The sequence below is a fragment of the Zosterops lateralis genome, assembly GCF_965231275.1.
Source record: "Zosterops lateralis genome assembly, chromosome: 31".
NCBI classification, from domain to species: Eukaryota; Metazoa; Chordata; class Aves; order Passeriformes; family Zosteropidae; genus Zosterops; species Zosterops lateralis.
In genome coordinates, this window is record NC_139791.1 from 350267 (window position 1) to 375632 (window position 25366).

The 25366-nt window shown below is 58.5% G+C and overlaps 1 protein-coding gene across 1 annotated transcript; it reads right to left on the bottom strand.

Annotated features, from left to right (window-relative positions):
* Window positions 1-1398: 1398 nt before the first annotated feature.
* On the bottom strand, window positions 1399-24502 carry ATP4A (ATPase H+/K+ transporting subunit alpha). Its single transcript, XM_083880636.1, has 22 exons — window positions 24415-24502; window positions 23553-23612; window positions 22205-22408; window positions 20979-21092; window positions 20304-20438; window positions 19665-19782; window positions 17787-18055; window positions 15903-16101; window positions 15206-15315; window positions 14138-14272; window positions 13034-13214; window positions 12228-12397; window positions 11210-11346; window positions 10400-10550; window positions 9694-9862; window positions 8305-8459; window positions 7173-7296; window positions 4971-5116; window positions 3698-3831; window positions 2720-2821; window positions 2028-2119; window positions 1399-1510 (listed from the first exon to the last, which is right to left on the bottom strand). The coding sequence occupies exons 1-22, from the start codon at window positions 24433-24435 to the stop codon at window positions 1482-1484; spliced, it is 2955 nt and encodes a 984-aa protein (XP_083736762.1). The 5' UTR covers window positions 24436-24502; the 3' UTR covers window positions 1399-1481.
* Window positions 24503-25366: the final 864 nt, after the last annotated feature.

Genomic DNA, 25366 nt, shown 5'->3' on the forward strand with positions numbered 1-25366 from the left:
TTTTTGGGGCAAATTTTTGGGGAGATTTTTAGGGAATTTTGGGGGGATTTTTTTAGGGATTTTTGGGGATTTTTGAGGGATTTTGGGGGGATTTTTGGGGGGATTTTTTTGGGATTTTTGGTGGATTTTTTGGGAATTTTTTTGGAATTTTGGGAGATTTTTTGGGAATTTTTGGGGGGATTTTTTGGGGAATTTTGGAGGTATTTTGGGGAAATTTCTGGGAATTTTTGGGGATTTTTCTTTAATTTTTGGGGGAATTTTTTTTTAATTTTTTTTTTTTTTTGAAAATTTTTTTTTTATTTTTTAGGGATTTTTTGGGGGAATTTTTTGTTTGTTTGTTTTTTTATTTATTTTTTGGGGGATTTTTTGGGAATTTTTTGGAAATTTTTTGGGGATTTTTGGGGGGGATTTTTTGGGGATTTTTGGTGGATTTTTTAGTAATTTTTGGGGGAATTTTGGGAGATTTTTTGGGATTGTTTTTGAATTTTTGGAGGATTTTTTGGGAATTTTTTGTGATTTTTTGGGGATTTTTTTGGAATTTTGGGGGGATTTTGGGGGAATTTTGGGGGATTTTTTTGGGAATTTTTTGGGAATTTTGAGGGGATTGGGGGGGAATTTTTTGGGAATTTTTTGGGATTTTTGGGGGATTTTTTTGCGATTTTTTTGGATTTTTTTTTTAATTTTTTGGGGGATTTTTTTGGAATTTTTTGGGAATTTTTTTGATTTTTTGGGGGATTTTTGGGGGGATTTTTGGGGGGGGGATTTTTCCACACCTGCACACACCTGTCCCTTTATTTCAGAGCTTAAACCAAACCCAGGTGTGCGATGGGCGTGGCCCAGGTGTGCCCGAATTTCCCAGAGCAACAAACACACCTGGACACACCTGGAGGAGTCACCGGAGCCTTTATTTTATTTTATTTTATTTTATTTGTGGGGGGAGGGGAAATCGGGGCCAGGTGTGGGGGGAGGGGCCCAGGTGAGTCCCAGGTGTCCAGGGAAGGTCCCAGGTGAGTCCCAGGTGAGTTTCAGGTGTTCAAAGGAGTTCCCAGGTGAGTCCCAGCTGTTGAGGGAGGGTCTCAGGTGTTCAGGTGGGTCCCAGGTGTGTCCAGGTGTTCAAGGGGGGGGTCCCAGGTGAGTCTCAGGTATCCAGGGAGGGGTCCCAGGTATCAAGGGAGGGTCCCAGGTGTGTCCCAGGTGAGTTCCAGGTGTCCAAGAGGGGTCTCAGGTGAGTCTCAGGTGAGTCCCAGGTGTCCATAGAGAGGCCAAGGGGGGTCCCAAGTGTTCAAGGGAAGGTCCCAGGTGAGTCTCAGGTGAGTCTCAGGTATCCAGGGAGGGGTCCCAGGTGTCCAGGTGAGTTCCAGGTGTTCAGGGAGGGTCCCAGGTGAGTCCCAGGTGAGTCTCAGGTGTCCAAGGGGGGTCCCAGGTATCAAGGGAGGATCCAAGGGGGGTCCCAGGTGAGTCCCAGGTGAGTCTCAGGTGTCTCAATAGTAAAGCTCCCGATCCCACCAACCTGAGGGGGAGAGAACCCGGCCAGGTGAGGGTGGGGCAGCCCCAGGTGTGCCCAGGTGAGCCCAGGTGTGTCCCCAGGTGTCCCCAGGTGTGTCAGGTGTGTCCCCAGGTATCCCCAGATCTCCCCAGGTGTGTCCCAGGTGTGTCCCCAGGTGTGTCCCCAGGTGTGTCCCAGGTGTCCCAGGTGTGTCCCCAGGTGTGTCCCCAGGTGTCCCCAGGTGCCCCAGGTGTGTCCCCAGGTGTGTCCCAGGTGTGTCCCAGGTGTGTCCCCAGGTGCCCCAGGTGTGTCCCCAGGTGTGTCCCAGGTGTGTCCCAGGTGTCCCCAGGTGTGTCCCAGGTGTGTCCCAGGTGTGCCCAGGTGTCCCAGGTGTGTCCCAGGTGTCCCAGGTGTCCCCAGGTGTCCCAGGTGTCCCCAGGTGTGTCTCAGGTATCTCAGGTGTGTCCAGGTGTGCCCCAGGTGTCCCAGGTGTCCCCAGGTGTCTCAGGTGTGTCCCAGGTGTCCCAGGTGTGTCACTCACTCCCCGGGTGTCGTCGCACTCCGAGTTTCCGGATCTCGTCGTAGACCAGGATCAGGAGCCCGAAGGGCATCGGCACCAACCACCACTGGAACCTGCACAGGTGAGACAGGTGAGCCCAGGTGAGCCCCAGGTGAGCCCCAGGTGAGCCCAAACCACCACTGGAACCTGCACAGGTGAGACAGGTGAGCCCAGGCGAGCCCCCAGGTGAGCCCAGGTGAGCCTCAGGTGAGCCCAGGTGAGCCCAGGTGTGTCCCAGGTGTCCCCAGGTGTGTCCCAGGTGTCCCCAGGTGAGTCCCAGGGGTTCTCAGGTGTGTTCAAGAGGTCCCCAGGTGTGTGTTTCGGGTCCCCAGGTGTATTTTAAGGTCCTCAGGTGTGTTCAGGAGGTCCCCAGGTGTGTTCAAGAGGTCCCCAGGTGTGTGTTTGGGCTCCCAGGTGAGCCCAGGTGAGCCTCAGGTGAGTTGAGGGTCCCCAGGTGTGTTTGGGACATGCCCAGGTGTATTTTAGGGTCCCCAAGTGTGTGTTTAGGGCTCCCAGGTGTGTGTTCAGAGTCCCCAGGTGTATTTTGAAGTCCCCAGGTGTGTCTCAGGGCCCCCCAGGTGTGTGTTCAGAGTCTCCAGGTGTGTTCAGGAGGTTCCCAGGTGTGTTCAGAGTCCCCAGGTGTGTCAGGGCCCCCCAGGTGTGTCAGGACTCACCTGATGGGCATGAAGTTGAAGACGTTCGGCATCCCGGGGCAGTAACAGAGGAAACAGCCGATGCACACCTGGAACACGATGGCGATGACCAGGGTCCTGTTCCTGTAACACACCTGAGTTACCTGTCACACCTGTGATACACCTGTGCTAACACCTGTGCTAACACCTGTCACACCTGTGCTAACACCTGTCACACCTGTGCTAACACCTGTCACACCTGGAACACGATGGCGACCACCAGAGTCCTGTTCCTGTAACACACCTGAGAGTTACCTGTGTGACACCTGTGTCACCTGTGATACACCTGTACAGCCTGTGATACACCTGTGATAACACCTGTGTGTCATACCTGTCCCAGGTGTGTCAAACCAGTCCCCAGGTGTGTCATACCTGTCCCAGGTGTCCCCAGGTGTGCCCAGGTGTCCCCAGGTGTGCCCAGGTGTGTCATACCTGTCTCAAGTGTTTCATACCCGTCCCAGGTGTCCCATACCTTTCCCAAGTGTGTTAGACCTGTCCCCAGGTGTGTCCCCAGGTGTGTCCCCAGGTGTGTCCCCAGGTGTGCCCAGGTGTGTCCCCGGGTGTGTCCCCAGGTGTGCCCAGGTGTCCCCAGGTGTGCCCAGGTGTGTCCCAGGTGTGTCCCCAGGTGTGTCCCCAGGTGTCCCCAGGTGTCCCCAGGTGTGTCCCCAGGTGTCCCCAGGTGTGCCCAGGTGTGTCCCCAGGTGTGTCCCCAGGTGTCCCCAGGTGTGTCCCCGGGTGTGCCCAGGTGTCCCCAGGTGTGCCCAGGTGTGTCCCCAGGTGTGCCCAGGTGTCCCCAGGTGTGCCCAGGTGTGCCCAGGTGTGCCCAGGTGCATCCAGGTGCCCCAAATCCCCAATTTCCCCAGATTTTCCCCAAATTTTCTCCGATTTTCACCCAATTTTCGCCATTTTTCCCCCCCAGGTGTGCCCAGGTGTGCCATACCTGTCCCAGGTGTGCCGTACCTGAAGGGCCCCTGCTGGAACAGCGACAGTCTCCGGGTTTTGCGGATCAGGACGTCGGCGATCTGACACATCTCGATGCTGATGAAGAAGACGGTGTAACAGGTGTACTGCTGGTACCTGCGCTGCCAAAAGGTCTGGGGGACAGGTGAGAGACAGGTGAGACAGGTGAGATCAGACAGGTGTGACAGGTGTACTGCTGGTACCTGCGCTGCCAGAACGTCTGTGGACAGGTGAGAGACAGGTGAGATCAGACAGGTGTAACAGGTGTACTGCTGGTACCTGCGCTGCCAAAAGGTCTGCACAGGGGACAGGTGAGAGACAGGTGAGACATGGACAGGTGAGACAGGTGAGGGAACAAGTCAGAGACAGGTGAGATACAGGTGAGACAGGTGAGACAGAGAGGGACAGGTGAGACAGGTGAGACAGAGAGGGACAGGAGACAGGTGAGACACAGGTGGGACAGGCGAGACAGAGGTGAGAGACAGGTAAGACAGGTGAGTGACAGGTGAGACAGGTGGGAGAGGTGAGACAAAGGTGAGACAAAGGTGAGACAGGTGAGACAGGTGAGAGGTGAGATACAGGTGAGACAGAGAGGGACAGGTGAGACACAGGTGAGAGGTGAGATACAGGTGAGACAGGGAAATGACAGGTGAGATCAGACAGGTGAGATACAGGTGAGGCACAGGTGAAATACAGGTGAGAGATAGACAGGTGAGATCAGACAGGTGAGAGACAGGTGAGACAGGTGGGTGACAGGTGAGACAGGTGAGAGACAGGTCAGACACAGGTGAGATTTGGACAGGTGAGATACAGGTGAAAGACAGGTGAGACAGGGGAGACACAAGTGGGACAGGTGGGCACAGGTGAGATACAGGTGAGACACAGGTGAGACAGTGAGGGACAGGTGAGAGACAGGTGAGACAGGTGAGTGTCCAGGTGTGTCCCCAGGTGTGCCCAGGTAACTTACCCGCTGCTGCCCGTAGCTGTGTGTCCCCAGGTGTCCCCAGGTGTCCCCAGGTGTGCCCAGGTGCCCCCAGGTGTCCCCAGGTGTCCCCAGGTGCCCCCAGGTGTTCCCAGGTGTCCCCAGGTGTGCCCAGGTGTCCCCAGGTGTCCCCAGGTGTTCCCAGGTGTGTCCCCAAATCCCCAATTTCCCTCAATTTCCCCCAATTTTCCCCAAATTTTCTCCAATTTTCACCCAAATTTCGCCGTTTTTTCTCATTTTTGTGCCCCCAGGTGTGTCCCAGGTGTGCCCAGGTGTGCCCAGGTAACTCACCCACTGCTGCCCGTAGCTGTCCTGCAGCTCCTGCTCGTGCTCGTCCTCCCAGCGCGGCCTCAGCCCCAGGACCAGCCCCGGCCACCAGCCCTCCTGAGCCATGGCCACGAAATAGTCCACGAACCCCGCGAAGGACTGGATCACACCTGGGACAGGTGAGACACAGGTGAGCCCAGCCCTCCTGAGCCATGGCCACGAAATAGTCAACGAAACCGGCAAAGGACTGGATCACACCTGGGACAGGTGAGACACAGGTGAGACACAGGTGAGCCCAGGTGAGCCCAGCCCTCCTGAGCCATGGCCACGAAATAATCCACAAACCCCGCGAAGGACTGGATCACACCTGGGACAGGTAACGGGACAGGTGAGACACAGGTGAGCCCAGCCCTCCTGAGCCATGGCCACGAAATAGTCAACAAACCCGGCAAAGGACTGGATCACACCTGGGACAGGTGAGACACAGGTGAGCCCAGGTGAGCCCAGCCCTCCTGAGCCATGGCCACGAAATAATCCACAAACCCGGCAAAGGACTGGATCACACCTGGGACAGGTAACGGGACAGGTGAGACACAGGTAATGGCACAGGTGAGACACAGGGGAGACACAGGTAATGACACAGGTGAGACACAGGTGAGACACAGGTGAGGCACAGGGGAGACACAGGTGAGACACAGGTAATGACACAGGTGAGACACAGGTGAGACACAGGTGAGGCACAGGGGAGACACAGGTAATGACACAGGTGAGACACAGGTGAGACACAGGTGATGACACAGGTGAGACACAGGTAATGACACAGGTGAGACACAGGGGAGACACAGGTAATGGCACAGGTGAGACACAGGTGAGACACAGGTGAGGCACAGGTGAGACACAGGTAATGGCACAGGTGACACAGGGGAGACACAGGTGAGACACAGGTGAGACACAGGTAATGACACAGGTAATGACACAGGTGAGACACAGGTGAGGCACAGGTGAGACACAGGTGAGACCAGACAGGTAACCCCAAACTCAGGTGTTTGACCACCCAGGTGACCCCAAATCCAGGTGTGATCCAGGTGTTTGATGCAGGTGTGTGAGCACACAGGTAACCCCCAAACTCACACAGGTAACTCCATACAGGTGTGTGAGCACCCAGGTGACTCCAAATCCAGGTGTGTGACACACCTGGCCATGCCCTCACCTGTCTGGAAGCAGGAATAGGGACAGGTAACCTCCCCAGACCACACAGGTGACCCCGTACAGGTGTGATACAGGTGTTTGAGCACACAGGTAACCCCAGACCATACAGGTAACCCCTGATCCAGGTGAGAACACACCTGGCCACGCCCTCACCTGTCTGGAAGTAGGAATAGGCACAGGGAACCCCCCCAGACCACACAGGTAACCCCAAATCCAGGTGTGATACAGGTGTTTGACCACACAGGTAACCCCAAATCCAGGTGAGTGACCAACCCAAACTCAGGTGTGACACACCTGGCCACGCCCTCACCTATCTGGAAGTAGGAATAGGGACAGGTAACCCCACAGGTAACCCCACAGGTAACCCCACAGGTGACCCCCCAGGTAACCCCACAGGTCAGCACAGGTGAGCACAGGTAGCCCCACAGGTAACCCCACAGGTAACCCCACAGGTGACCCCCCAGGTGAGCACAGGTGAGCACAGGTGACCCCACAGGTGCCCTCACCTATCTGGAAGTAGGAATAGGGACAGGTAACCCCATACAGGTGAGCACACCTGGCCCAGGTGAGCACAGGTGAGCACACAGGTGAGCACACAGGTGCCCTCACCTATCTGGAAGTAGGAATAGGCCCAGGTAACCCCCCAGGTGAGCACAGGTGAGCACAGGTGAGCTCAGGTGCCCTCACCTATCTGGAAGTAGGAATAGGCCCAGGTAACCCCCCAGGTGAGCACACCTGGCCCAGGTGAGCACAGGTGACCCCACAGGTGCCCTCACCTATCTGGAAGTAGGAATAGGGACAGGTAACCCCATACAGGTGAGCACACCTGGCCCAGGTGAGCACAGGTGAGCACAGGTGAGCACAGGTGAGCACACAGGTGTGCACAGGTGCCCTCACCTATCTGGAAGTAGGAATAGGCCCAGGTAACCCCCCAGGTGAGCACAGGTGAGCACAGGTGAGCACAGGTGACCCCCCAGGTGAGCACAGGTGAGCACAGGTGTGCACAGGTGACCTCACCTATCTGGAAGTAGGAATAGGCCGCCAGGGGCTCGTTGACCAGCCGGTCGCGCCGGGGGTCGCGCGGTCGCAGGTGCATGATGTCGCTCTCGGCGCGTTCGTACGCCAGAGACACCGAGGGGAACTGCACAGGTGAGGCACGGACAGGTGAGACACACCTGGCCACGCCCACTATGGACACACCCAGAGCGCCTGAGGGGGGGAAACACACCTGGGGGATTAAAACACACCTGAGGGGGGGGAAACACACCTGGGGGGGTAAAACACACCTGGGGGGGTTAAGACACACCTGGGGGGGTTAAAAATGTACCTGAGGGGTTAAAACACACCTGGGGGGGTAAAACACACCTGGGGAGGGGAAAACACACCTGGGGGGGGATTAAAAATGTACCTGGGGGGCCCCAGGTGTGTCTAGGTGTCCCCAGGTGTCCCCAGGTGTGTCCCCAGGTGCCCCCAGGTGTCCCCAGGTGTCCCCAGGTGTGCCCAGGTGTCTCCAGGTGTGTCCAGGTGTCCCCAGATGTGTCCCCAGGTGTGCCCAGGTGTCTCCAGGTGTCTCCAGGTGTGTCCCAGGTGTGCTCAGGTGTGCCCAGGTGTGCCCAGGTGTCCCAGATCCCCAATTTTCCCCAATTTTTGCCCGATTTTCCCCATTTTTTCTCCAATTTTCACCCAATTTTCGCCGTTTTTCCCCCCTAGGTGTGTCCCAGGTGTGCCCAGGTGTGTTTAGGTGCCCCCAGGTGTGTTCAGGTGTGTCCAGGTGTCCCAAATCCCCAATTTCCCCAAATTTTCCCCAAAATTTCTCAGATTTTCACCCATTTTTTCCCAAATTTCGCCATTTTTTCCCAATTTTTTCCCCCCAGGTGTCCTCAGGTGTGCCCAGGTGTGTCCCAGGTACCCCCAGGTGTGTCCAGGTGTCCCCAGGTGTGTCCCAGATGTGCCCAGGTGTGCCCAGGTGTGCTCAGGTGTCCCAGATCCCCAATTTTCCCCAATTTTTGCCCGATTTTCCCCATTTTTTCTCCAATTTTCACCCAATTTTCGCCGTTTTTCCCCCCCTAGGTGCCCCCAGGTGTGCCCAGGTGTGCCCAGGTGTGCCCAGGTGTGTCCCAGGTGCCCCCAGATGTCCCAGGTGACTCACGATGTCGGTGCAGAGCTCGATGAAGAGGATGGTGATGCAGCCCAGGGGGAGGGGCACGCTGGCCGTGATGTAGATCAGGTACGGCGCCAGCTCCGGGATGTTCTTGGTCAACGTGTACGCGATGGATTTCTTCAGGTTATCGAAGATCAGCCGGCCTGGACAGGTGAGACAGGTGAGAGACAGGTGAGACAGGTGGGACAGGTGGGACAGGTGGGACAGGTGAGAGACAGGTGGGACAGGTGAGACAGGTGAAAGATAGGTGAGACAGGTGGGACAGGTGAGGGCACACAGGTGGGACAGGTGTGCACAGGTGAGGAGAGACAGGTGAGACAGGTGAGGGCACACAGGTGAGACAGGTGTGCACAGGTGAGGGCAGACAGGTAGGACAGGTGAAGGGGGGACAGGTGAGGGCACAGGTGAGGTCAAGGTGTAGGCGATGGATTTCTTCAGGTTGTCGAAGATCAGCCGGCCTGGACAGGTGAGGACAGGTGAGACAGGTGAGAGACAGGTGAGCACAGGTAAGAGACAGGTAAGAGACAGGTGTGCACAGGTGAGAAACAGGTGGGACACAGGTGAAGGTGGACAGGTGGGACAGGTGAGGGGGGGACAGGTGTGCACAGGTGAGGGCACACAGGTGTGTGCAGGTGAGTGGACAGCACAGGTGTGTGAGTGCCCAAGTGTGTGACTGGCCAGGTGTGCAGAGAGCCAGGTAACCCCAATCCAGGTGTGTGGGCACACCCAGGTAACCCAAATCCAGGTGATGTCAGCACACCTGTCCCATGCCCAGGTGACCTGTCCCCACCTGCCCAGGTGACCTGTCCCCACGTCCCCATGTGCCCCCATCACACCTGCCCAGGTAACTCCAATCCAGGTGTCCCATCCCCACCTACCCAGGTGCTCACACACCCAGGTAACCCCAATCCAGGTGATCCTGTCCCTACCTCCCCAGGTGACCCCAGGACACCTGCCCAGGTGATCCAAGGACACCTGTCCCCACCTGCCCAGGTGCACACACACCCAGGTAACCCAAATCCAGGTGACCCCAGCACACCTGCCCAGGTGATCCAAGGACACCTGTCCCCACCTCCCCAGATGCTCACACACCCAGGTAACCCAAATCCATGTGCCCCCAGCACACCTGCCCAGGTGACCCCAATCCAGGGGATCTGGTCACACCTGTCCCCACCTGCCCAGGTGACCTGTCCCCACCTGCCCAGGTGACCTGACCCCACCTGCCCAGGCATTCACACCTGTCCCCACCTCCCCAGGTGACCCCAGCACACCTGTCTAGGTGATCACACCCAGGTAACCCCAATACAGGTGACCTGTCCCTACCTCCCCAGGTACCCCCATCACACCTGCCCAGGTGCGCCCCCAGGTGACCCTGACCTTGCTCCACTCCGGTGACGATGGAGGCGAAGTTGTCGTCCAGCAGGATCATGTCGGCCGCGTTCTTGGCGGCGTCGGAGCCGGCGATGCCCATGGCCACCCCGATGTCCGCCTTCTTCAGGGCAGGTGAGTCATTGACCCCGTCACCTGTCACCGCCACGATGGAGCCCTGGGGACACGGGGACATTGAGGGGACATTGGGGACAGTGGGGACAGCGGGGACATTGGGGACATTGGGGACAATGGGGACATTGGGGACAATGGGGACATTGGGGTCAATGGGGTCAATGGGGACATTGAGGGGACATTGGGGACATTGGGGTCAATGGGGTCAATGGGGACATTGAAGGGACATTGGGGTCATTGGGGACATTGGGGACATTGGGGACATTGGGGGGATTGGGGTCAATGGGGACATTGGGGACATTGGGGGGATTGGGGGGACATTGGGGGGATTGGGGTCAATGGGGACATTGGGGACATTGGGGGGATTGGGGACATTGGGGACATTGGGGTCAATGGGGACAGTGGGGACATTGGGGACAATGGGGACATTGGGGTCAATGGGGTCAATGGGGACATTGGGGACATTGGGGACATTGAGGTCAATGGGGACATTGGGAGGACATTGGACCAGGTGTCCCCAACCCCCCCCAGTGTCCCCAGGTGTCCCCAGGTGTCCCCAGGTGTCCCCAGGTGTCCCCACCAGGCGCTGGCAGCTCTCCACGATGACCAATTTCTGCTGCGGCGACGTCCGAGCGAAAACCATCTCGGGGTGTGTCCGGAGCAGCTCCTCGAGCGTCCCCGGGGCCATCGCGGCCAGTTCCGACCCCGTCACCACCCGGGCCCGCGCCTGCCTGGGCAGGTAACACACCTGTGATACACCTGTGATACACCTGAGCACACCTGAGATACACCTGGGCACACCTCGAGCGTCCCCGGGGCCATCGCGGCCAGTTCTGACCCCGTCACCACCCGGGCCCGCGCCTGCCTGGGCAGGTAACACACCTGAGCACACCTGGGCACACCTGGGACACACCTGGGGACACACCTGAGCACACCTGGGTACACCTGTGACACACCCGGGGACACACCTGGGACACACCTGGGGACACACCTGGGACACACCTGGGACACACCTGGGTACACCTGTGACACACCCGGGGACACACCTGGGACACACCTGTCACACACCTGGGACACATCTGGACACACCTGGGCACACCTGGGGCACACCTGGGCACAGCTGGGGACACACCTGGGGACACCTGGGGCACACCTGGGACACACCTGGGGACACACCTGTCACACACCTGGGGACACACCTGGGACACACCTGTCACACACCTGGGACACACCTGGGACACACCTGTCACACACCTGGGGACACACCTGGGGACACACCTGGGACACACCTGGGGACACACCTGGGACACACCTGGGACACACCTGGGGACACACCTGTCACACACCTGGGGACACACCTGGGGACACCTGGGGCACACCTGGGCCTCACCTGGGGTCCACCTGCTCGAGGGGCAGGTGCAGACGCGCGGCCACGTCCTCGGGGGTCTCGCTGCCCTCGGAGATGATCCCCACGGCCGCCGCGATGGCCTTGGCCGTCACCGGGTGGTCACCTGTCACCATGATCACCTGTGGGGACACCTGGGGTCACCTGGGGGGTCACCTGAGGGGGGTGACACCTGTCACCATGATCACCTGCAGGGCACACCTGGAGGGGCACCTGAGTCCACCCAAAGTTGTCCCAAATCCCCCCCAAATGTCCCCAAAGTCCTCATTGTCCCTATTGTCCCTATTGACCCCAATGTCCCAAATGTCCTCAATGTCCCCCGATCCCAAATGTCCCCAGTGTCCCCAAATTCCCCCAATCCCCTCTCAATGTCCCCAATGTCCGCCAATGTCTCCAATGTCCCCAATGTCTCCAAATGTCCCAAATGTCCCCAATGTCCCCAAATGTCCCCATTGTCCCAAATATCCCAAATCCTCCCAATATTCCCAAATGTCCCCAGTGTCCCCAATGTCCCCAAATTGTCCAAAATGTCCCAAATCCCCCCAATGTCTCCAATATCCCCAAATGTCCCCAATGTCCCCATTGACCCCAAATGTCCCCCAATACCCCCAATGTCCCCAATGTCCCCATTGTCCCCATTGACCCCAAATGTCCCCCAATACCCCCAATGTCCCCAATGTCCTCAATCCCCCCACTGTCCCCAATGTCCCCAATGTCCCCATTGACCCCATTGACCTCAATGTCCCCAAATGTCCCCAATCCCCCTAATGTCCCCCACAATGTCCCCAAATGTCCCAAATGTCCCCAATGACCCCATTGACCCCAATATCCCAAATCCTCCCAATATTCCCAAATGTCCCCAAATGTCTCCATTCCCCTCAATGTCCCCAATGTCCCCAATGTCCCCAAATCTCCCCAATCCCCCCAGTGCCCCCAATGTCCCCATTCCCCCCAATGTCCTCAATGTCCCCAAATCCCCCCCAGTGTCCCCAATGTCCCGTACCCGAATCCCGGCCGTCCGGCACTTGCGCACGGCCTGGGGGACGGTGGCCCGGGGGGGGTCGATGAGGGACACGAGACCCGCGAAACAAAGTCCCTGCGCCACCTCGGCCAGGTCCTCGGGGGGCGTGTCCTTGGGGACAGTGCCGGGGGGCAGCCAGCGGGCGCAGAACCCTGGGGACAATGGGGACATTGGGGACATCATTGGGGACATCATTGGGGACATCAGTGACATCATTGGGGACATCATTGGGGTCATTGGGGACATCATTGGGGACATCACTGAGAACACTGGGGACATTGGCGACAATGGGGACATTGGGGGACATTGGGGTCAGTGGGGTCATCACTGGGGTCATTGATGATATTGGGGACATTGGGGTTAATGGGGACATTGGGGACATTATTGGGGACATTATTGGGGACAATGGGGTCAATGGGGACATTGGGGACATCATTGGGGTCATTGGGGTCAATGGGGACATTGGGGACAATGGTGTCAATGGGGACATCATTGAGAACATTGGGGACATTGGAGATATTGGGGACATTGGTGACATTGGGGTCAATGGGGACATTGAGGACATTGGGGGGACATTGGGGACATTATCGGGGTCACTGGGGTCATCATTGGGGACATTGGGGACATTGAGATCATTGGGGACAATGGGAACAATGGGGACATTGGGGTCATTGAGGTCATTGGGGCCATTGGGGACATTGGGTGATATTTGGGGGACATCAAAGGGGCGTGGCCACCCCACCCCCTCCCCCCACCCACCCCCCTCCCCCCGCCCCTCCCCCACTCACCCAGCACCCTCTCGCCCCTCCCCCCCAGGTCCAGACACGCCCCCTCCAGGCTCCGCCTCCACTCGGGGTCCAATGGCCGCTCCTCCCCCTGGGACAGCGCCCCCTGGCAGCGCTCCAGGACCCGCTCGGGGGCGCCCTTCAGCACCAGCAGCTGCCGGGACCCCGCCTCGTGCACTGACACCTGCACAGGTGAGATACGGACAGGTGAGATACACCTGGAACAGGTGAGATACACCTGAGATACAGACAGGTGTGACACAAGTGCCCTTTAGCACCAGGAGCTGCCTGGGGCCTGCATCGTGTACTGACACCTGGACAGGTGAGATATGGACAGGTGAGACACCTGGGACAGGTGAGAGACAGACAGGTATGACACCTGGGACAGGTGAGACATGGACAGGTGAGACAGGTGAGAGAGATGGGTTAATGACACCTGGGACAGGTGAGATACAGGTGAGATACAGGTAAGACACCTGTGACAGGTAAGACACAGGTGAGAGACACCTGTGACACGTGAGAGATAGACAGGTATGACACCTGCACAGGTGAGACAGACAAGTGAGAGACACAGGTGGGAGACACCTGGGACACACCTGGGACAGGTGAGAGACACCTCAGACAGGTGGGACACACAGGTGAAGGACAGGTGAGAGGTCTGGTACACCTGTGACACCTTGACACACCTGTCCGTGTCTCACCTGTCCCACCTTTTCTCACCTGTCCCACCTGTGCTCACCTGTCCCACCTGTGCTCACCTGAGCTCACCTGTCTCACCTGTTCTCACCTGGAATTTGTTGGTTGAGTTAAAGGGGAGCTCACCTGTCCCTCACCTGTCCCACCTGTCTCACCTGTCCCACCTGTCCCACCTGTGCCCACCTGAGCTCACCTGTCTCACCTGTCCCACCTGTGCCCACCTGTGCCCACCTGTGCCCACCTGTCCCACCTGTGCCCACCTGAGCTCACCTGTCCCTCACCTGTCCCACCTGTCTCACCTGTCCCACCTGTCCCCACCTGTCCCACCTGTCCTCACCTGTCCCACCTGTCCCACCTGAGCTCACCTGTCCCACCTGTCCCACCTGTCTCACCTGTGCCCACCTGTCTCACCTGGAATTTGTTGGTGGAGTTGAAGGGCAGCTCGGCCACCTTCGGGAAGCGCCCCCTGGCGGCCGCCACCGGCCCTGACGTCACTTCCGCGAACTTGAGCAGCGCCGACTCCGAGGCGTCCCCGATGACGTCACGCTGAGGGGGCGGGGCCGGGGTCAGGACACGCCCATTTCCCCTCCCAGTGACCCCAGACCCCAAACCAGTATAAACCAGTAACCCCCAATCCACTCCCAGTTCAATCCCAGTATAAACCAGTGACCCCAATCCCCTCCCAGTATAAACCAGTGACCCCTAAGCCCCTCCCAGTTTGTCCCAGTATAAACCAGTAACTCCCAATCCACTCCCAGTTTGTCCCAATATAAACCAGTAACCCTCAATCCCCTCCCAGTTTGTCCCAGTTTGTCCCAGTTTGTCCCAGTGCCTCCCAGTTCCCTCCCAGTTGGTCCCAGTAACTCCCAGTTTGTCCCAGTAACTCCCAGTTCCAGCCCAGTAAACCCAAACCCCAAACCAGTATAAACCAGTGACCCCAAACCCTCCCAGTTCCCTCCCAGTATAAACCAGTAACCCCAAATCCCCTCCCAGTATAAACCAGTAACCCTCAATCCCCTCCCAGTTTGTCCCAGTTTGTCCCAGTCCCTCCCAGTTCCCTCCCAGTAACCCCAAATCCCCTCCCAGTATAAACCAGTAACCCCAGATCCCCTCCCAGTTTATCCCAGTCACTCCCAGTTCAATCTCAGTAACTCCCAGTCCCTCCCAGTGCTCCCAGTTCACTCCCAGTTTGTCCCAGTCCCTCCCAGTTCTCTCCCAGTTGCCCCTAAACCTCTCCCAGTCCCTCCCAGTATAAACCAGTTCCATCCCAGTCCCTCCCAGTTCCCCTCAATGAACTCCCAGTGTATTTATGGCTCCCCCTGGTGGCGGCTTTGGGAACTGCAGCTCCTTCCCAGTAACTCTCAGTTTGTCCCAGTTTGTCCCAGTTTGTCCCAGTTTGTCCCAGTCCCTCCCAGTTTGTCCCAGTCCCCTCCCAGTATAAACCAGTCCCCCCAGTCCCCCCAGTCCCCCCAGTCCCACCTGTGCCACGGGCACGTTGTCCTGGCCGGGTTTGAACTGGGCGCGGTTGCAGAGTGTGATCACCTGGCTCAGCAACGTCCACGACTCCGACGACTGGTCGAAGCTTTGACCTGGGGAGGGACAGGTGAGCTCACCTGGGGGCCAGGTGTGTGTCTCCAGGTGTGTTCCCAGGTGTGTCCTCAGGTGTGTCCAGGTGCACTCAGGTGTATCTCAGGTGTGCCCAGGTGTGCTCAGGTGTATCCCAGGTGTGCCCAAGTGTCCCCAGGTGTGTCCCCAGGTGTGTCCCCAGGTGTGTCCAGGTGTATCTCAGGTGTGTCTGAGGTGTCCCCAGGTGTGTCCCAGGTGTATCTCAAGTCCCCCCAGGTGTGCCCAGGTGTATCTCAGGTGTGTTTCAGGTGTGTCCCATCTATCCCAGGTGTGTCCAGGTGTGCTCAGGTGTGTCCCCAGGTGTGACAGGTGTGGCCCAGGTGTATCCAGGTGTGTCCAAGTGCACTCAGGTGTATCTCAGGTATCTCCAGGTGTGTCCAGGTGTATCTGAGATGTGTCCAGGTGTGCCTAGGTGTTTCTCAAGTGCCCCCAGGTGTGCTCAGGTGTATCTTAGGTGTGCCCAGGTGTGCTCAGGTATGTCCAGGTATATCTCAGGTGTGCCCCACCTATCCCAGGTGTATCTCAGGTGTGTCCCAGGTGTCCCCCTCACCTGACTGGTCCTCGGTGGTGTCGGCCGTGTGCACCTGTCCATCGAACCACAGGTGAGCCACGGTCATCCTGTTCTGGGTGAGGGTCCCGGTCTTGTCGGAGCAGATGACGGAGGTGGAGCCGAGGGTCTCCACGGCCTCCAGGTTCTTCACCACGCAGTTCCGGCGGGCCAGGCGCTTGGCCGTCAGCGACAGGCACACCTGGGCAGGTGAGGGCACACCTGGGCAGGTCAGGGAACGGCCAGGAGGTCACCTGTCCCCACCTGTGCTCACCTGTCCTCACCTGTGCTCACCTGTCTTCACCTGAGCTCACCTGAGCACGCCCAGGGTTGTGGTGGGACAGGTGAGGATCTCAATGGTTTCATCTCCATGTTCACGAATCTTGGTGCCATCACCTGTCCTCACCTGTCCTCAGGTATCCCCACCTGTCCTCACCTGTTCTCACCTGTCCCCACCTGTCCCCACCTGTCCTCACCTCTTCTCACCTGTCCTCACCTGTCCCCACCTGTCCTCACCTGTCCCCCTGACCTCCCACATTGTGGTGGGACCGATAACAACCTCAGAACTTCCAGAACTTCAGGTAGAACCTCATAAAAACCTCAACAACTCCATAAATTCTGACCCCACCAGGTGTCCCCAGGTATCCACACCTGTGCCCACCTGTCCTCAGGTGTTCCCCACACCTTCCACATCTTGATGGGACCCACAAGGACCCCTGAGACCCCAAAAAAGGTGGTAGAACCCACAAACACCTCAACAATTCCACAAATCCCAACCCCACCAGGTGCCCACACCTGCCCAGGTGTGCCCAGGTGTGCCCAGGTGTCCTCACCTGTTCCCTTGACCTCCCACATTCTGGTGGGACCCATAAGGACCTCAGAACTTCCATGAAGACCCTCAAGACCCCAAAAAAAGGTGGTAGAACCCATAAAACCCCAACACTTCCGTGACTTCTGAGCCCACCAGGTGTGTCACCTGTCCCCAGGTGTGTCAGGTGTCACCTGTCCCGTACCGTGACGGTGGCCAGCAGCCCCTCGGGCACGTGGGGCCACCACGATGGCCACGAAGACCCTGAGACCCTCATAACCTCAGGTAGAACCCACCACAACCTCAACACCTGTGGGAATCCTGACCCCACCACCTGTCCCCAGGTGTCCACACCTGCCAGGTGACCTCCACCTGTCTCCTTGACCCTCCCACATCATGGTGGGACCCATGAGCACCTCAGAACTTCCATGAAGACCCTCAAGACCCCATAAAAGGTGGTGAGACCCCACAAACACCTCAAGACCTGTAGGAATCCCCCACCCCACCACCTGCCCAGGTGTGCCCAGGTGTGTCACCCGTCCAGGTGCCCGTACCGTGACGGTGGCCAGCAGCCCCTCGGGCACGTAGGCCACCACGATGGCCATGAAGAGCCCCCAGAACCTCAAGTAGAACCCACAAACACCTCAATAATTCCATAAATCCCAACCCCACCAGGTGTGTCACCTGTCCCCAGGTGTGTCACCTGTCCCCTGGTGTCCTCTTGACCTCCTACATCATGGTGGGACTCATAAAGAGCTCAAGACCTCCATAACTTCAGGTAGAACCCCAAACACCTCAAACGTTCCTCAACCTCCCTGAACTTCTGATACCCCCACCTGCCCCCAGGTGTCCTCACCTGTCTCCAGGTGTGCCCAGGTGTCCCTTTGACCTCTAACATCATGGTGGGACCCATAACCACCTCAGAACTTCCATGAAGACCCTCAAGACCCCCAGAACTTCAGGTAGAACCCAAAACCCCTCAAGTGTTCCTCAAACCCCGACCCCGCCAGGTGTGTCACCTGTCCCCAGGTGTGCCCAGGTGTGCCCAGGTGTCCCCAGGTGTGTCAGGTGTCCCGTACCGTGACGGTGGCCAGCAGCCCCTCGGGCACGTAGGCCACCACGATGGCCATGAAGAAGACCAGGGCGCGCAGGAAGGGGTAGCCGATGACCAGGGCCACGGTGAAGAAGGTTCCGCCGAAGAGCACGGCCAGGCCGGCGATGATGTCCACAAAGTGCTCGATCTCCACCGCGATCGGCGTCTTCTCCTCGCCCACGCCCGACGCCAGCGAGGCGATGCGGCCGATCACCGTGCGGTCACCCGTGCTGATCACCAGCCCCGTGGCCGTACCTGTGTGGGACAGGTGAGACCAGGTGTGAACAGGTGGGACCTCCAGGTATGACCAGGTGTGACCCAGGTGAGACTCAGATCTCCTGGTGTGACCCAGACCCCCATTTGGATGAGATCCAGGTGTCCAGGTGTGACCCAGGTGTGTCCAGGTGTGCCCCAGATCTCCCAGTGTGACCCAGGTGTCCATATGAGATCCCCACTTGAGTAGGACTCAGGTGTGTCCAGGTGTGCCCCAGACCCTCAGGTGTGACCCTGGTGTCCAGGTGAGATCCTCATTTGAGTAGGACCCAGGTGTATCCAGGTGTGTCCAGGTGGAACTAAGACCCCCAAGTGTGACCCAAGTGACCAGGACCCAGGTGTAACCCAGGTGTGTCCAGGTGTGACCCCCCCAGGTGTGACCCCGACGCCAGCGAGGCGATGCGGCCGATCACCGTGCGGTCACCCGTGCTGATCACCAGACCCGTGGCCGTACCTGCGGGACAGGTGAGGACAGGTGTGACCCAGACCCCCATTTGGATGAGATCCAGGTGTCCAGGTGGGACCCAGAGCCCCAAATGGGACCCAGGTGTGTCCTGGTTGGACCCAGGTATGACCCAGGTGTGCCCAGGTGTGACCCAGACCCTCAGATGTGACCCAGGTGTCCAGGTGAGATCCCCATTTGAGTAGGACCCAGGTGTGACCAGGTGTGACCCAGGTGAGACTCAGATCTCCTGGTGTGGCCCAGACCCCCATTTGAATGAGATCCAGGTGTCCAGGTGGGACCCAGGTGTGTCCTGGTTGGACCCAGATATGACTCAGGTGTGTCCAGGTGTGCCCAGGTGTGACCCAGACCCTCAGGTGTGACCCAGGTGTCCAGGGGAGATCCCCACTTGAGTAGGACCCAGGTGTGTCCCAGGTGTGTCCAGGTGTGACTCAGATCCCAAGGCTGGACTCAGATCTCCAGGTGAGATCCCCACTTGAGTAGGACCCAGGTGTGTCCAGGTGTGTCCAGGTGGGACTAAGACCCCCAAGTGTGACCCAAGTGACCAGGACCCAGGTGTGTCCAGGTGTGACCCAGATCTCCAGGTGGGACTCAGATCCGAAGGCTGGACTCAGATCTCCAGGTGAGATCCCCATTTGAGTGTGACCCAGGTGTGTCCAGGTGTGTCCAGGTGTGTCCAGGTGAGACCCAGGCATCTCCAGGAGCCCCTAGGTGTATCCCAGGTCTGCCCAGGTGTCTCCAGGTGTGCCCAGGTGTGTGTGTTTTCCCCCCAGGTGTCCCCAGGTGTGTCTCAGGTGTCCCCAGGTGGATCTCCAGGTGCCCCCAGGTGTGTTCCAGGTGTGTCCCAGGTGTCCCCAGGTGCATCTCCAGGTGCCCCCAGGTGTCCCCAGGTGTGTCCAGGTGGGACTCAGGTCTCCAGGTGAGACCCAGGAGCCCCCAGGTGTGACCAGGTATGTCCCAGGTGTCGCCAGGTGTCTGCAGGAGCCCCCAGCTATGTCCAAGGTGTCCCCAGGTGTGTCCCAGGTGCCCCCAGGTGTCCCCAGGTGTGTCCCAGGTGTGTCCCAGGTGTCCCCAGGTGTCCCCAGGTGTGTCCCCAGGTGCCCCCAGGTACCCCAGGTGTGTCCTCACCCTCCAGGCACATGGTGGAGAAGAAGGCGATGTTCCGGGTCTCCAGGTGAGACTCGTGTGTGCACTCAGGTGAGCGAGTCTGCGGCTCCGACTCCCCGGTCAGCGACGAGTTGTCCACCTGGGCCGGGCCCCGCCCACACCTCAGTCACCAGGTGTGCTCAGGTGTGCTCCAGGTGTGTCCCCAGGTGTGTCCCCAGGTGTGCCCCAGGTGTGTCCCAGGTGTGTCCCAGGTGTCCCCAGGTGTGTCCCCAGGTGTGCTCCAGGTGTGTCCCCAGGTGTGTCCCCAGGTGTGTCCCAGGTGTGTCTCCAGGTATCCCCAGATGTGCCCAGGTGTGTTATAACTCCCCCCAGCTATCCCCAGGTACCCCCAGGTGTGTCCCCAGGTGCCCCCAGCTCTCCCCAGCTGACCCCAGGTGTATCCCCAGGTGTGTTATAACCCCCCCAGGTGTCCCCAGGTGTGTTATAACCTCCCCAGGTGTCCCCAGGTGTGTTATAACCCCCCCAGGTGTCCCCAGGTGTGTTATAACCTCCCCAGGTGTCCCCAGGTGTGTTATAACCTCCCCAGGTGTCCCCAGGTGTGTTATAACCTCCCCAGGTGTCCCCAGGTGTGTCCCCAGGTGTGTCCCCAGGTGTGCTCACCTTGCAGCCCTGCGCCGCCAGGATCCGGATGTCGGCCGGGACTCGATCGCCCCCTTTGATCTCCACCAGGTCCCCCAGGACCAGCTCGGCCGCGTTCACCTGCAGCACCTGCCCCGCCCGGATCACCGTGGCTTGCTGCAGGTGAGACAGGTGTGCACAGGTGAGACAGGGACAGGTGAGGGCCCAGGACCAGCTCGGCCGCATTCACCTGCAGCACCTGCCCCGCCCGGATCACCGTGGCTTGCTGTGGGATACAGGTGTGCACAGGTGAGATACAGGTGTGTACAGGTGTGCACAGGTGAGACACGGACAGGTGAGACATGGACAGGTGAGACAGGTGAGACAGGTAAGGAAAGGTGAGGGACAGGTGAGAGACCCCAGGAATGGAAATGAGGCTCCCCAGGTGTGCAGGTGAGACATGGACAGGTGAGCACAGGTGAGACAGGTGTGCACAGGTGCCCTCAGGTGTGTTATAACCCTCCAGGTGTGTATTAACCCCCCCCAGGTGTGCCCAGGTGCTCCCAGGTGTGCCCAGGTGTGTTATAAGCCCCCCAGGTGTGTCCCAGGTGTGCCCAGGTGTGCCCAGGTGTGTTATAAGCCCCCCAGGTGTGCCCAGGTGTCCCCAGGTGCCCCCAGGTGTCCTCAGGTGTCCCCAGGTGTGCCCAGGTGCGTTACCTGCGGCACCAGGTTGCGGAAGCTGGCGATGATGTTGGTGCTCTTGAACTCCTGGTAGTAACCGAAACATCCGGTGACCACCACGACGGCGATCAGCGCCACGGCCAGGTACAGCTGCACAGGTGAGCACAGGTGAGCACAGGTGTGTCCCAGGTGTGCCCAGGTGTGTTACAGGTGTGCCCAGGTGTGCCCAGGTGTGTTGTATCTGCCTCAGGTGTGCCCAGGTGTGCCCAGGTGTGCCCAGGTGTGTCCCCAGGTGTGCCCAGGTGTGTTATAGCTGTCCCCAGGTGAGCCCAGGTGTGTCCCAGGTGTGTCCCCAGGTGTGCCCAGGTGTGTTATAGCTGCCCCCAGGTGTGTCCCAGGTGTGTCCCAAGGGGTTACAGGTATGTTACAGGTGTGTCCCCAGGTGTGTTATAACTGTCTCAGGTAACCCCAGGTGTGTCTCCATGCACCCTCACCTATTATAGGTGTATCCCAGGTGCACCCCAGGTGTACCCAGGTATATCACAGGTGTATCTCAGGTGTCCCCAGGTGTATCCCAGGTGTCCCCAGGTGTATCCCAGGTGTCCCCAGGTGTACCCAGGTGTGCCACACCTATCCCAGGTGTGTCCAGGTGTACTCACATTGTCCGAGCTGCCCCTGATCCCCCTCCCCCTCCTGCACCCCGTAGGCGATGAGGCAGATGGGCCCTGCCCATAGACCCCCATGTACCCCAGGTGTATCCCAGGTGTACCCAGGTGTGCCCAGGTGTGTCATACCTGTCCCAGGTGTACTCACGTTATCAGAACTGCCCCGATCACCTTCCCCGCTCCTGCACTCCGTATGCGATGAGGCAAATGGGCCCTGCCCATAGAGCCCCATGTACCCCAGGTGTATCCCAGGTGTGCCCAGGTGTGCCCAGGTGTGTCATACCTGTCCCAGGTGTACTCACGTTATCAGAACTGCCCCGATCACCTTCCCGCTCCTGCACTCCGTATGCGATGAGGCAAATGGGCACTGCCCATAGACCCCCATGTACCCCAGGTGTATCTCACCTGTCCCAGGTGTACTCACGTTGTCCGAGCTGCCCCGATCCCCCTCTCCCTCCTGGACCCCGTAGGCGATGAGGCAGATGGGCCCTGCCCATAGACCCCCATGTACCCCAGGTGTATCCCAGGTGTGCCCAGGTGTGTCCAGGTGTGTCCAGGTGTGCCCAGGTGTGTCATACCTGTCCCAGGTGTACTCACGTTGTCCGAGCTGCCCCGATCCCCCTCTCCCTCCTGGACGCCGTAGGCGATGAGGCAGATGGCGGCCGCCACCCACATCAGGCACTGGAGGCCTCCGGCCAATTGTCGCCCGAAGCGGACACAGCCCGGGGTGCCCCGGGGGGGGCGGAGCTCGTTGGGGCCGTCCCGGAGGAGCCTCTGGGCGGCCTCGGCCTCGGAGAGACCCTAAACAGAGGTCAGAGGTCACCCAGGGGTCACTGGGGTCAGTGGTCACTCAGGGGTCAGTGGTCACTCAGGGGTCAGTGGGGTCAGGGGTGCCCCGGGGGGGGGCGGAGCTCGTTGGGGCCGTCCCGGAGGAGCCTCTGGGTGGCCTCGGCCTCAGACAGGCCCTGGGGGCAAAGGTCAGGGGTCAGGGGTCAGCCAGGGGTCACTCAGGGGGGTCAGTGGGGTCAGTGGGGTCAGTGGTCACTCAGGGGTCAGCCAGGGGTCAGTGGTCACTCAGGGGTCAGTGGGGTCAGGGGTCATTGGGACTGTCCCGGAGGAGCCTCTGGGCGGCCTCGGCCTCCGACAGGCCCTAAACAGAGGTCAGAGGTCACCCAGGGGTCAGTGGTCACTCAGGGGTCAGTGGTCAGTCACAGGTCACTGAGGGGTCAGTGGTCACCCAGGGGTCAGTGGTCACTCAGGGGTCAGTGGTCACTCAGGGGTCAGTGGGTCAGGGGTCGTTGGATCCATCCCGGAGGAGCCTCTGGGCGGCCTCGGCCTCCGACAGGCCCTGGGGGCAAAGGTCAGGGGTCACCCAGGGGTCACTGAGGGGTCAGTGGTCACTCAGGGGTCAGTGGGATCATTGAGGGGTCAGTGGGGTCAGTGGTCACTCAGTGTGGTCAGTGGTCATTCGGTGAGGTCAGTGGTCAGTCAGTGATCACTCAGTGAGGTCAGGGGTCACTCAGTGAGGTCAGTGGGGTCACTGAAGGGTCAGTGGTAAGTCACAGGTCAGTCAGAGGTCATTGGTCACTCAGGGGTCACTGAGGGGTGACTGGGGTCACTCAGGGGTCAGGGGTCACTCAGTGAGGTCAGTGTGGTCAGTGGTCACTCAGGGGTGACTGGGGTCACTGAGGGGTCAGTGGTCACTCAGTGAGGCCAGTGTGGTCAGTGGTCACTCAGGGGTCACTCAGGGGTCACTCAGTGTGGTCAGTGGGGTCAGGGGTCACTCAGGGGGTCACTCAGGGTCACTCTGTGGTCACTCATTGGTCACTCAGGGGTCACCCAGGGGTCACTCAGGGGTCACTCAGGGGTCACTCAGGGGTCACTCGGGGGTCACTCAGGGGTCACTCAGGGGTCACTCAGGGGTCACTCGGGGGTCAAAGGTCACCTTGGTGACGCTGGTGCTGTATTTGACCTCGAGCTCCTTCACGTCCAGTTTGTGATCGTCCTGTGGGCACCAGTAAAAACCAGTATGGACCAGTTCGGACCAGTATGGACCAGTATAAACCAGTAAAAACCAGTATGGACCAGTTCGGACCAGTGTGGACCAGTATGGACCAGTATGGACCAGTATGGACCAGTGTAAACCAGTATGGACCAGTATAAACCAGTACAGCCCCCCCAGTGACCCTCCCAGTCCCTCCCAGTAATGAAAAACCCCAAACCAGTATAAACCAGTAACCCCAAATCCCCTCCCAGTATAAACCAGTCCCTCCCAGTCCCCTCCTAGTCCGTCCCAGTCCCTTCCAGTGACCCCAACCCCCAAACCAGTATAAACCAGTGACCCCCAGTTCCCTCCCAGTATAAACCAGTGGCCCCAAATTCACTCCCAGTCATTCCCAGTATGAACCAGTGGCTCCCAGTCCCTCCCAGTCTCTCCCAGTTCCCCTCAATGAACTCCCAGTGTATTTATGGCTCCCCCTGGTGGTGACTTTGGGAACTGCAGCTCCTTCCCAGTAACTCCCAGTTTGTTCCAGTTTGTCCCAGTTTGTCCCAGTCCATCCCAGTATAAACCAGTCCATCCCAGTCTTCTCCCGGTCTTTCCCAGTCCCCTCCCAGTATAAACCAGTAACCCCAAATCCCCTCCCAGTTCCCCTCAATGAACTCCCAGTGTATTTATGGCGCCCCCTGGTGGCGGCTTTGGGAACTGCAGCTCCTTCCCAGTCCCTCCCAGTTTATCCCAGTTTGTCCCAGTTCGTCCCAGTTCGTCCCAGTTTGTCCCAGTTTGTCCCAGTCCTCCCCAGTCTCACCAGTTCCAGTTCCCGTTTCATCTCCTCCAGCCTCTCGCGCTTCTTTCGGCGCCCCCGGCCCCGCGCGGGGGGGGAGGGGCTGAGCTCGAAACTCTGGGGGGGGGGGAGGGGTCAGGGGTCAGAGGGGGAGGGGTCAGGGGTCAGTGGGGGAAGGGCGGGGTCAGGGGTCTCTCTGCCCCTCCCCCACCTTTCCTTCCTCCCTCTCCGTCTCCCTCTCACCTCTTTTCCCATCGTTCTCTCTCCCAGTTTAATCCCAGTTTGGTCCCAGTTTGGGCCTTTTATCCCCCCCGGGCCCCGCCCCAAGGTGACCCCACCTGAGGGGGAGGGGACACACCTGGGGACACACCTGGGGACACCTGGGGACACCTGGGGAGGGGAATTTTTGGGGGATAAAAATGGGGATAAATTGGGGAAAATTTGGGGGAAAAATAGGGGAAAAATTGGGGGGAAATTTGGGGGAAATTTGGAGAAAATTGGGGAAAAAAATTGGGAAAAAAATCCGGAAAATTGGGGAAAATTTCTGCGAAAAATTGGAGGAAAAACTGGGGAAAAAAATTGGGAAAAAATTTGGGATAAATTGGGGAAAAATTGGGAGAAAAAATTGGGAAAAAATTGGGGGGAAATTGGGGGGAAATTTAGAGAAAATTGGGGAAAAATTGGAGAAAAATCGGGAAAAAAATCCGGAAAATTGGGGAAAATTTCTGTGAAAATTGGAGGAAAAATTGAGGAAAATTTAGAGAAAATTGGGGAAAAAATGGGGGAAAACTGGGGGAGAAATTGGGGAAAATTTGGAGAAAATTGGAGGAAAATTTGGGGAAAAAGTGGGAAAAATTTGGGGAAAAATTGAGGGGAAATTGGGGAAAAAATTGGGGGAAATTTGGGGAAAATGGGGGAAAATTGGAGAAAAATTGGGAAAAAATGAGGAAAATTAGAGAAAATTTTTGATAAATTG